Here is a 13101-nt window from a genome sequence, read left to right as displayed (position 1 = left end):
GATGCAGTTAGCCTGCTCCCCACCACCCCAGGTCCAAAGGCACAGCCGGCTGCGGTCTGCACTTACAAGGACACTGAGTAATTGTGTTCTTCGATGTGATGTTCCAGGTGGCAGTCAACGGAGCCAACCTGCAGAATGTCTTCATGCTTCTCACCTTGGAGCCTCTGCTGGCCAGAAGCCCCTTCCTGGTCCTTCACGTTCGCAGGAACAATCTTGTTGGAGATGCCCTAAGAGAGCTGAGCATTCATTCCGACATTGATTTGAAAAAGCCTCTCAAAGTGAGCCCTTCATTCTATTCCTCTAAATGACTTCCAAGGTTTTCTTTAAACAGGGGTGATGAAACAGCAGAGGTCTTATCATTAAAATTACGGAGTACAGCCATTCTTAAGGTCTTTCATTCATTTTGCAATCATTTAACCACCTCCTTTTGTCAAATCAAACAGAATATCTCAACATAACATCAGATAAGGATGCCAGAGGATTACTTGAGGGATTATAGGGCTTTCTTTGTCCCTTCTCTTCAGTGACCCTGCTCCAACTCTACCAGAAACAAGCAAACTAGCAAAACTAAAGCTTCAACTAGGTAAAACTGTCAAGTCAGCATCTAGCTTTGGTTGTCAAAGATTGGAGAGAAAGAAGGAAAAAGGTAGAATAAAAAGGAGTGAAATTGTCTGGGAAGCTGTTGACCTATCATGAGCGCTCTTAGTACCCTGAAGTTACTGAATTACTGTTTTTTTTTCCTCATGGACTATGCATGTTTGTTACCACTTATTATATTCCCAGGGCTTAACACAATTCTTGGTTACATAGTAGGTGTTTGATTAGTATTTAATGAATTATTTGAAGTTGTTTTAAATCATTTATCTTTCCCTGCAGATGATTTCCAGATCTCCATTGCCATTCCTATTTCCAATTTCCAAAAGGCAGTAGGCAAGAGACTGATGGTCTTCATGCTATTGTCACCCTTTCTGAACATACCATGAGTAACATCAGTCTGCCTGGGAATTCTTCCTGGAACTTATGGGTTAGATTTTTGATATTGCAAAGGCGAGGTGGGGGGGGGTTGTCCCTTTGCCCCTGTTTTCAATTAGTAATTCAGATGAGACACTTGTTGCTTTGTAGCATGTCTGAGTTAAATCTTCTGCTGGCATACATAGAATCGGGGTCCTAGTGTCTTTCTCTACCTTTTCTTTTGTCCTGCTCTTGGCAACTTTGAACTCACCCACAAGGGTACACTTTCTCAAATGCTATTTTTAGCTCTGTTTCTGAGCCCTTGCCTGTACAATGGAGATGATAATAGTAATGGCTATGCATCAGACTGTTCTGAGGATTAGGTTAATAGAGTTTAAGTGCTGGCATGTAACAAACTCTCAATGAATCTCATTTGTTGGTTTGCTGCAGTTGTTACTGTGATGGTCATTGTGGGTCCAGGATGCCCCATGTAGATCTGTTTATAGCCTCTCACAGAACCCAGGTCTGTGCTTCCTTAGAATGCCCTCCTCACTTCCATAAGCATCAGTTACTGCAGGAGCCCCACTGAGAAAGATTTTTTTCCAGAAAGTGTTCCTTTATCCAAATTAATCATTGCTTTTCTCTATGTGCCAAAACATTTACCTCTCAGTATATTTGACTCTTTGAAAATAAAATGTGTTCTCAATTGATTATTTTATATTTGCCTCACTGCCCCAAATAGATGGTAAACTTTCCATGGACATATGGTAAACTTCTGACTTCCTTTGTATCCCTTGGAGTACCTAGGAAAAATTTTGTGTGTAAGTGCCTTGTTACTAATAAGTAGATACACCTTGCAGTGTTCATTGTGTCAATGTATTGTCTGTTATATATCCCTTCCTTTGTCCTGACTTTGGAAGGAGTTTGCTTTTAAAAAAAAAGATAAAACGTCAAAGAGTTCCCTGAAGTATTAATTCTGCTTTCATTATTTTAAGGTAATCTTTGATGGCGAAGAAGCAGTGGATGCTGGCGGTGTCACAAAGGAGTTCTTTCTTTTACTGTTAAAAGAACTTTTGAATCCTATCTACGGAATGTTTACCTACTATCAGGATTCAAATCTCTTGTGGTTTTCAGATACTGTAAGTTAGTGATATTGCAGTTAAACAGATGGATTGAATTAAACTTTTCTTTTTGTGGTCAGACCGATCTCCTGACTTCTGACTTTGCCAAGGGGAGCATAACAAAGATAATTTAAACAATCCAATAGCGTATCTAGTCTTCATATTTCACTTGTTGCCAAGATCTCATGTTTTGTCACTCATCAGCCCCATTTCCCTTTCTAGTAGTTAAGATCCCAGGTTTTGTTACTCTTTGAAGGGTAAAAAGAACACAGTGTGATAAAGAAATGGGTTTTATGACATGTGGAAAGTGGTAGTCAAATATGTCTTAGCTTAATAATAACAGTGGTATGTATGTGTGTGAGTACTTCTACAGATACATGCACACACTGTATTTTTGGAAATTCAGTAGAAGAGCTAAACTTTCAATGGCATCCGTTTTTAACCAGACTATAATTTAGTTCTTGTTTTCTTTTCTTTTTTTCTTTTTTTTATTTTGAGAGAGACAGAGAGAACAAGTGGGGGAGGGGCAGAGAGAGAATCCCAACTAGGTTCTGTGCTGTCAGTGTAGAGCCTGATGTGGAACTCGAACCCACGAACTGTGAGTTCATGACCTGAGTCAAAACCAAGAGTTAGATGCTAACTGACGGAGCCGCCCAGGCATCCCTAGTTCTTTTTCCTTTTGGAGTTTTCTCCCTAGATCTGCACTGTTCTAAAAAGGTAACTATTACCCACACGTGGCCACTTAAATTTAAATCGTATTTTATTAAAATTAAATAATATGTAATGGGGAGCCTGGGTGGCTCAGTTGGTTAAGCATCCAACTTCGACTTAGGTCATGATCTCAACAGTCTATGAGTTCGAGCCCTGTGTCAGGCTCTGTGCTGACAGCCCAGAGCCTGGAGCCTGCTTCGGATTCTGTGTCTCCCTCTCTCTCTGCCCCTCCCCTGCTTGTGCTCTGTGTCTCTCAAAAATAAATAAACATTAAAAAAAAATTAAGTAATATTTAAGATTTATTTTCAAAGTTGTGCTGGCCACATTTCAAGTGTTCAGTGGATGTAGCTGGTGGCTACAGTATTGTATAGTACGGAGTAGAATGTTTCCATCATTGCACGAAGTCCTATTGGATAGCATTGCTTCAGAAGATTATATGCTATTGTCTCTGTCTCTAGATGGAGCTGTAAATGCTTAACGTTGTTTGCATTGAATTTTTTGGTGGGATAATTGAACTTTTGTCAGGGTGTTTCTCTGCTTCAGAAGGTAACTAAATATTAATGGGGTCTTTATTCTTTTATATCGAAAGTATTCTGAGGTAAATGGCAGAGTGTTTGGAGGGCTGCAAGCACTGCCTTTCTTTTTAACACATTTGTATGCATATTGAAAAGTGTTTTGTAGAGCACAACTGGTTTCACTTGATCGGCATAACCTGTGGACTAGCTATCTACAACTCCACAGTGGTTGATCTCCACTTCCCATTGGCTCTCTACAAGAAGTTACTGAATGTAAAGCCTGGCTTGGAAGATCTAAAGGAGCTGTCACCCACTGAAGGAAGGTACAGAACTAAAAGATAGGCAGATTGGTGTGGGGAATTGCTCTGGCTACCTGTGGCACAAGGATTAAAGGTTGAAAATACCTCACGGACAAGCTTGAGCTTATCAAGACATAGGGCTAGACTCTTAAGACGCAGATGCACCACTCCTTGCTTGAAGCATTGCTGGTGGCACCCCAAGGGCAGAGGGGAAAAAAGGAAAATGGAGGTCATAGTTGCCCAGGGGTACCAAATAATCCCAACCTTCCTTATCCTAAACAAAAAATAAAGACTTAGAGACTCGTCGTGGTCCAGAAATACAGAGGGAGAAAGTATTGAAAAGGGAGCATTAAAAAAGTTTTTTAATTGAGATATAATTCAAATACCATGGTACTTGTTTAAAGTATAAATTCAGTGACTTGTAGTATATTCAGATTGTATAGCTATCACTGCAGTTGTAGAATATTTTCATTACCTGAAAGAGAAACTTGGTGCTCCTTAGTTGTCATCCCGTCTTCTCATCCCCAAGCCCTAGACAAGAACTAACCTAACTTTCTGTCTGTGTAGACTTGCCTGTTCTGAATATTTCATATAAATGGAATCATATAATCTATGGTCCTTTGTGTCTGGCTTCTTTCAAACCCAGCATGTTTTCAAGGTTGATCCATGTTATAACATGTGCCTGTACTTCATTGCCTTTTATTGGCAAATAATATTCCATTGCATGGGTATATATCACATTTTGTTTATCCGTTCATTAGTTAATAGTTGATGGAAATTTGTGTTGTTTCCACTTTTTGGCTATCATGGATGATGCTACTGTGGACATTCTTGTACAAGTTTTTGTGTGGATGTAAGTTTTCATTCCGCTTTGGTGTATACCTAGGAGTCGAATTACTGGGGCCATATAGAAGCTCTGCGTTTAGTCTTTTGAGGAACTGCCAGACTGTTTTCCAGAGTAGTGGAGCCATATATATGTATATATATGCCATATATATACATACCCATTTTAATGTTTATTTATTTTTGAGAGAGAGAGAGAGAGAGAGACAGAGCATGAGTGGGGCAGAAGCAGAGAGAGAGGGAGACACAGAATCCAAAGCAGGCTCCAGGCTCTGAGCTGTCAACATAGAGCCCGATGCGGGGCTTGAACTCATAGATTGCAAGATCATGACCTGAGCCAAAGCCGGACTCTTAGCCATCTGAGCCACTCAGGCACCCTTTGGAACCATATTTTTTTTTTGTTCTCTTTCTGGCTTTAAAAACCCCTTTTCTTCTGAGTGTTTCTGGCTTGATTTTAGTTAGCATAAGATCACATATATTTTAAAAAACTTGTTTCTTTGGATTTTTGTAAACAGTATAATCCTTTGGCTTCAATAGGAAGGAACATCCTCTTTTCTAGAAAAGAGTACTGATTTTAAGATGGAGACAGAGGAAGTGTGATTTCTAAGGTACCCTCTGGAAATGAGAATGCCACACCACCTGTGTTGGACACTACCACTGAGAAACCATAAAGGATAGGAGGGATGGGTGCACAGAGAGGAAGAGAAAACTTTAGAAGGAGTTTGAAAAAAATAGTAGAGGAGACCCTGGCAGGGGGTAACTGAAGGAAAAGGCTAGAGAGTAGTTGAAGTGTGTGCTATATACTTTGCCAGCCTGGCTAAGGATAGATTTCTTTTTTAAAAAAAATTTTTTTTTCAACGTTTATTTATTTTTGGGACAGAGAGAGACAGAGCATGAACAGGGGAGGGGCAGAGAGAGAGGGAGACACAGAATCGGAAACAGGCTCCAGGCTCTGAGCCATCAGCCCAGAGCCCGACGCGGGGCTCGAACTCACGGACCGCGAGATCGTGACCTGGCTGAAGTCGGACGCTTAACCGACTGCGCCACCCAGGCGCCCCAGGATAGATTTCAAGTAATGATTTTGGGTGGTTAACTGGGAGTGGATTTAAACTCCACACTAGGAATTTTCTTCCTGGGCCACTCTTGATGGAATTGTCAGACTTGGAGCTCACTAAAGAAGAAAGTGTGAATGAGGTCTGGTTACAAGGATGTATTCTCTTGAAAGCTAGGATGTGAACGTTACTGGCATAAACATATTCTTGTTTTCAGGGTACATGTTTGTGTTCTTTAGTATGACAGACACTAGAGTGTCTTTACCATACAGAGCCCCTTGCATTAACAAGTAAGCCATTACGATTCCTACGTAGATGAGGTGACTTTGTGGCTTTTTTATGATGGAAGGTTATTCTAATACATGTGGATGAAGACATTGTGTAGGGCCACTGCAGTACCATGTTCTCATATGGACTTCGAAGCAATACCAGGGTTAAATAAACACAGGTATGTCAGATCTAAATCCATCATCGTTTCTTCACAAATCCAGTAAGACTTGTCAGTGGGAAAAGAGAACAATTAATGTCTTACAGGTCTACTGCCATATTTTTTTTTTTTTTCAGGTATAAGTAACACAATTTTCTGTCAGCCTGGATTGATGTTTGTCCTAGAATCTTCTTTTAGTTTTTCCTTGTAAACAATCTGGATATATGACTGAGGTAGAAACCCTGTTGCAGTATCTAACTTGCCTCTTTTCATTTCTCCATTATTCTATGATTAGGAGTCTTCAAGAACTTTTAGATTACCCTGGGGAAGATATTGAGGAGACTTTCTGCCTCAATTTCACAGTAAGGATTTCCACAGTTTACTTCTGATTGTGGCATTCTCTTTCATTGTGCTCACAAGTCATAATTAACATTTAGTTTTTCTCCAAATCAAAGAATAAATTCAGGGTCTCCTCTGAACAAATTTTATTTTAGTTAGAGTGTCTTGAGTGTTAAAGGAGTTGAGTAAATATGTTTAATACATGAGTGAATGATTCATCTGTGTAAAGTTACTGAAACATTAATCCTCTTTACTCTTGATACATAGATTTCTGGAATTGATATCATTTTCTCTTTGATTGCATTTATTGGCCACTGCATGTCTTAAAACACAGGATATCTTTTAAGGTGCCAATGTTTTCTGAATCAGGTTCTTTCTCTTTTCCCAAGAATTTTCTGTATTATAAGTAGTGATTGAGCTACATTTGTTCCTAAAGCTTCTCACAATCATTTGGATTCTAGAAAGATAAGTGGTGTACACAATTGACATATCTCTTTTTTTCCCTCCTTAAATATAGATTTGTCGAGAAAGCTATGGAGTGATTGAACAGAAGAAGCTGATACCTGGGGGAGACAAAGTGACTGTGCGCAAGGAAAACAGGTTAGTCCTGACCTCGGACTATTGTAGATGTTGCTACTTTATTTCTCTGCACTTTTAAGACCAAGATTGAAGTTAATCCTTAATCCCTTCTGCAGAGGAAGCAAGGGTAACAGAGCAAGAATTTGCAGATTGTAATTAATTTTTAATATTAGAGGAAGCACGAGACCAAGATTCAGGAGATAACTGTTGTAGATCTAAAAAACCAGACCTCTTCTTGCATCCTTTCACATTTTTAAAGACAGCTAGAAGATCGTGTGGTCTCATGTAACATTCAGTAACCTTCTCTGTCATGTTAGCCTTCCAGACTAGGAAGCCTCACCTTTGGGGAAAGTAAGTGCCCAACAAAAGTGGCTTCAGATGATGAAATAACCTTGACTCCAGGAACCTATTATAGAGGCTACTCTTATGTCAGGTAGGGGTTTCAACCAAAACTCAGTAAGAATCTCTTGGAGCTAAAAGTACTGTCCTTTTGTTATCTGCATAACATTGGTATTTTGTTAACAGCTTATGATCCACTTTTTAAAAAATATATAAACAGGCTTATAGGGGCAGTTGGGTGGCTTAGTTGGTTAAGCGTCTTGACTCTTGATTTCAACTCAGGTCATGATCTCAGTTCTTGAGTTCAAGCCCTGCATCGGTCTCTGTGCTGTCAGTGCAGAGCCTGCTTGGAATTCTGTCTCCCTCTCTGCCTGTCCCCGGCTTATGTGCACTCACACTCTCTGTCTCTTAAAAATAAATAAATAAACTTAAAAAAAACCCAAAACAACAGCTTATATATTCCATATAATCTGATAATATTTTTAGAATTAGGAAATTTATGGCAGATCATAGAGGGGAGTTTTTGGCCCAGGAGATTTCTCTTTTAGTTTTGATGATTGTTTTATAACCTATGTATGTAGGTATCTGCCTTTAGTTTTTCAAAGGATGTCTGAGCTTTTGTATCAGGTTTCAGACAAGATAATGTGTGCATCATTTTTTAGAAGCTAACAATGGGCTAGGCAGGAGGCCCAAGGAGGGGCACATTCAGAATGTCTTTATGTTATGATGAGTCATCATAAAGCTCTCTGTTTGATATACTGGGTTGGGCAGTGGTCTAGTGCAGGCATAGGCGATTTGTGATGTAGTCTGCAGTCGACGCAGTTGGGACTTACAGCTCTTTCATATCTTTATAAAAGCATTTCTCTTAAAGTACTTTTTGTCTCTGCTTTTTTTCCCTCTCTCTTTCTGGGTGAGTTTTTCTCTCTTCGTGTGTCTGCTTCTCTCTCTGTCACCCACTATTTGTCCTTATTCAATAGACATTTCTTTGAATCAACAATTGGATTGAATAGTTCAGAGACAAGCTACGCAGGAATACTGAAATATAACACAGTTTGTTTAGGGTGTAAGCTGTTCTCACATGCAACCGTATTTGGGTGGTTGAATCTAAAGGAGTTCGGAGAAATCAACTTGGGACAGACGTACCTGTGCACCTGGGAGGACAGATACAGCATAGAGCTAGGTTAGGAAGCCTACTAAGATTGAATAACAGATAGAGGCAGAGACCACAGTAAAAAGTGAAAGGTGCTCCGTAAAGTGGTGGCTAAATCTTTGTTGTTATTTCAGGGAGAGAACAGTGACTGAGTGGAGCGTGGGGGGCATTGCTGGGGGACTTCATTTGGAGGACTCACACTAGCTTAGCCTTGGGGGTTAGTTTGTAGAAGTCTTTGGAAATTAGGTGTGGACTTCATTCAGCAGGTAGTAAGACACCACTGTTGGTTTGTGAGCAAAGGAGTTGCATGATAGAAATAGGTTCCTGGGACACTTTCTTTTTTCTTCTTCTTTTTTTTCTCCACTGTTTATATCTGTTGCTGACACATACACACTCACGGACAATGCTTAAGCCCAAGAGTGGTGCTGAGTCAGTGTGGAAGAACGTGCTTTTGTTTACAAGGCATGTGCGTTCCTGTCCTCCTCCTTTGCACTTGTTTGACTCTAATTGACTTCAGGGATGCTCCTACAACACATTTTTCAATAAGGATGTTGATGGCACACAGTTTCCTTAAAGGAACGATAATACATAAATTTAAGAGAGTAAAAAGAAGGAAACCCACATCATTCTTTCACTTGTATTGTGAAACTCCATTATTCTATTACCATGACGTTCTAAAAAGTAGCTTCAGAAGTGTTCCAGTCTTTGTACAATGCCGACTGCTATGGTTTTAAATATTGCCGGGCAGAGTGTGGCGGATCCCTGCTTTGATTGCCAGTATACTGTGTTTGAGTTTAAAGTGTGGAACAGCTTCTGTCTTTGGTGAAGTTTAGGTTTTGGCTTTTCTGGGTCACTAGCACTCATTGAGCACATAGCGAACTCATCCATGCTGTTTTAGGCGTTATTGTACATGGCTTTGTAGTTGTGTCGGGAGGCAGACCTTGTTTCTGTCACACAGTTACCTATTAGAGAAGCTTCTGAGAACTTAGTGTGATTACTGCCACATTACTTAGTATCACTGTCATGGTTAGGGACAACTAGAGAGACACGAGTGAATTTCTATTCTTTTTATTTTATGCTGCAAAAGTAGAAATCGTATCAGTAAAACATTTTGAGATCCTTGTAAGAAATGTTGCATACAACTGTGCAAGATTAATCATTGCAGCTGTTTTTTCCTTTTGTCTATTATATGTCATAATCTCATCAGAGAGGATTGGGGTCCTTTTGGTTATTTATTAGATGGGTCTAAGAAAAGTAGATAAAAGAACTATATAAGAATAATACCTTCTGGATTTTAACTTGGGCAGTTGAGTACACAGATACTGCTCACATTGAAGTTATTTTTATTGACTTACCAGTTAGTTATTTGCTGTCACCGCTGCCCTGGAGGAAAATGCCAGAAAGGTACCAATTCTTAATCCATAATTTATTGTATTCCATTTGGTCTTAAAATTGCATTCTGTCCTTGGATAAGAGCTTCAGACAGGCAAATGAGTTACAAGCATCCAAGTAAAAGAATATCCGTGGGTGATTGCTGGTGGCTACACCCTAGCCAAATCTTGCCACAGCTGGTAATCACATCTGGATAAGGACCACTCATGGTTAAGTATTTCTCATACTGTGTAACATGGTGTTATTACCATTAATGAAAAATGTATGTATCATTCTAGATTCCCCCAAATTGACTTCAATTTAATGTAGTCAAATTAAATGCAGTTGATGTCTTCCCTCATTTCTGTCATATCAAAAAAGGGATGGGGAGCATAGTAAAAAGATCACACAGTGAGGCATGCCAGGCTTAAAGTAGGTGCTCCAAAGAGCATCCTGATTCCATAGAAAGAACCTGAGAATAAAACTCATACATGACAAACACTTCCAGGTCCTTAACATCTACTGAAGTTAGGACTGCTCAAAGACTTGAGTTGATCTCTTCAGATGGTCTCTAAGAGGTGTAATCTTTAAGATCTACCTTGTATTTGCATTGGGCTGTTACGGGAATAGCAGATGGTTAAAACGCTAGTAACATTTCTTGAGTACTTAATATTTGTCCAGCACTATACTAAGAACTTCAGATGTAATCCTCTCCACTTTACAGATGCAGAAAATGAGCCACAGAGAGGCATAAGTAACTGTTCAAGGTTACACAGCTAGAAATCTAGGATTCAGGGCCAGAGGCAGGATTCAAAGCCAGGCATTTTGAGTGAGAGCCTGTGCTCCATAAATGTCAGCACATTGCCCCATAGATGCCAAGACCAGAACTTGAGTTTCCATCCACCACCTCCTCCCTAACCCAGTATGAAAAATGACTTAGAAGAGTTTGCTGTTTTCCTTTCAGGAACACTATGCAGTTTAAAAAAAAACAAAGTTGGCTTAGGTGAAAATGTACTATATATGTGTAAAATTATATGTCTGAATTTTTAAACTTAGCTTGAGACGATGCTTATATTTAGCATATCATTACAAAGCCCTCATGGATACCTTTAATAATGACTACACAGTCTGCCTTGTGAATGTGTGTGTTCTGTTCTCTCACTTTGGGGTATTTGGCTTCTATGTTCTTTTTTATTTCTCTCCTTCCTCCTTCATTTTTAATAAGACTTTTCAAGCCTCTTTTGTGTATAAAGCTTTCTTTGTTTGCCTTTAAAATTGCTTTTTTAATAGATAATATCCCAAGGATGAAATTGAATTAGTGTATATCATTTTGAATCAGTTGATAAATGTTTTTGCTAAATTGATTTTGCTAATGAATTATATACAACTTACACGTTATACATTATCATCAGTGTATGAGAGTACTCATTTTACCTAATCCTTATAAGCACTAAGTATTCTCCTAAAAAAAATAATAAATTGCATTTGTAAAATTTTGCATTTCTTCCACACATAGTCTACTTTACATATTCTGCACAGCTTTGATGCATTTTACTGTGAATTAGATAGAAGTGGACAATGTTGTGAATGTACTAAATGCCACTGAATTGTTCATTTAAATGGTTAATTTTATGTTATGTGACTTTCTCCTCAATAAAAAATGTTTGTGTACATGTTGTGTGCACGTGCAAATGTGTCTCTGTGTCTGCCTTGAGTGTTAACTCTCAGGCAGGGAGAACTGCTGTGTCATGCTTAGGATGCAACACTTTTCTGCGTAATGCTCTGAGAGACTGAATTGAATGTGTAATGCATGTTGCTTTTCTTTCTGCCGGTTATTTTGTGCTTTAGTGACAAATTTGGGCATGTAATGGATTAAAAATGGTTTCTGAGTGATAATGTTTGACCCATCTTAAAGGCAGGGTATCCTGCTAGACGTAAACATCCAAGTTTTATGGCTGTCGGAGAAACTATCAAATGAGCAGTGCAGGAAACAGAGGGTAAAGATCAACTCAGTTGGGAAACGGTGGAAATTGACTGACATTGGTGAAAGGCATCGTAAACATCCCTGTATCCTGGGAAAGTGGCCAACAGTGGTGTGACTAGTAGCTAGAAAACCCTACAGCTAAAGTCTTACCATAAGTGGAAGAAAGACTGCTGGCCAGAGCACTCGGCTGGGAATGCATGTATTCCAGACCTCGCTGGAGCCCTGGTCAACCTAGTGCTGCCCTCTTGGGATATGTCTTTCTGCCCCAGGCAGGGTTGCAGTATTTCCTCTTTTTAAAGTAGTCTGCTGATGTCCTGTATGTATTTCTGTATTGGGACTAAATGATTTTCGTATGATTTGTAGGAACTCTATATTACATTAAGACTATTTTTTGTAAATTGGACTCCTGTTTGCTTTTGGAAATGTGGAGTGCTTGTGTTTAAATTTTTATAATTTATTAGTTTGTGTGTTGTCATGTCTGTTACTTCTTTTGGTCTTATATTACTAATCTCAGCCTTCCCCTGCCCAGTAATTGATAAATACATAATGTATTTTCTTCACTTAAAAAAAATTTTGGGGGGGGGGGACCTGCACTCTAAGGTGAAAGCTTGAATTGTTTCCATATTGCTGGTTTCCTTAGCTATTCATACAGGTGAACATTAGGTTAATTATATTAATGTCCAGATTCAGTTTGGGTTTTGATTTGATTGTGATAAATTAAAAGTTAATTTGGGCATAATTGTCACTTTTGTGATATTCAATCTTACCATCCAAAGACCTTAATGTTTCTTTCTTTGTTTTTCCTTTTCACATAGGCTATACGTATTTTTTGTTAGAGGTTTTTATAAATATTTTGATTTCTTCTTTCTATTCTGAAAGTGTCTTCATTTATACTGATCATTATTAGTACCTACAGATAGTTAATAGCTTTTGTATATTTATCCGGCAGCTGGTCAATTCCTCAAACATATTCAGTATTAATAATTTTCAGCTGATTCTCTTGGGTCTTCTGTACATAATTACATGAATGCAAAAAAATTTTCCCCAATAATTACACTCCTTATTTGTTTCATTCATTTTTTCTTTTTACTAGATGGACCTAGAAAAATATTAAACAAGTCTCTTATTTCTAGAGATAAGAAATAAATACTGAGTTTTATTAGGGTTTTTTTTTTTTTTTTTTTGCTTCTATTAAGATAATCTTTGACTTCTTATGTGAATATGTTATTTTGATTTTCTCTTTTGGTTGGCCTGGCCCTAAGGATGATTAATATTACATTAAGGTTTATTTAACTCTACTATTGCCATTAGCAACAGGTCAGAGCTGCCTTCCGGTCCTTAAGGTAAAGCAGTCTCATTTCGCTTCTGCATAATTTTAACCCTTAAAAGAAATGGAAGAAAATGCATTTCAGTTTTTTAT

At 38.6% G+C, this 13101-nt stretch overlaps 1 protein-coding gene across 3 annotated transcripts in view; it reads left to right on the top strand.

The window, feature by feature from the left end:
- The window catches only part of HERC3 (HECT and RLD domain containing E3 ubiquitin protein ligase 3), a 112226-nt gene that overhangs the window by 81463 nt on the left and 17662 nt on the right, over positions 1-13101 (top strand). For all 3 annotated transcript variants that reach the window (XM_023252940.2, XM_023252941.2, XM_003985179.5), the window contains exons 19-23: positions 108-278; positions 1947-2090; positions 3455-3621; positions 6215-6281; positions 6776-6858. In XM_023252940.2, coding sequence (XP_023108708.1) covers positions 108-278; positions 1947-2090; positions 3455-3621; positions 6215-6281; positions 6776-6858 — 632 coding nt within the window. The remainder of the gene's footprint in view (positions 1-107; positions 279-1946; positions 2091-3454; positions 3622-6214; positions 6282-6775; positions 6859-13101) is intronic.

This window comes from Felis catus, chromosome B1 (assembly GCF_018350175.1).
Source record: "Felis catus isolate Fca126 chromosome B1, F.catus_Fca126_mat1.0, whole genome shotgun sequence".
Lineage (NCBI taxonomy): Eukaryota > Metazoa > Chordata > Mammalia > Carnivora > Felidae > Felis > Felis catus.
The sequence above is the reverse complement of the archived record's forward strand: the minus strand, read 5'-3'. Positions and strand labels throughout refer to the sequence as shown.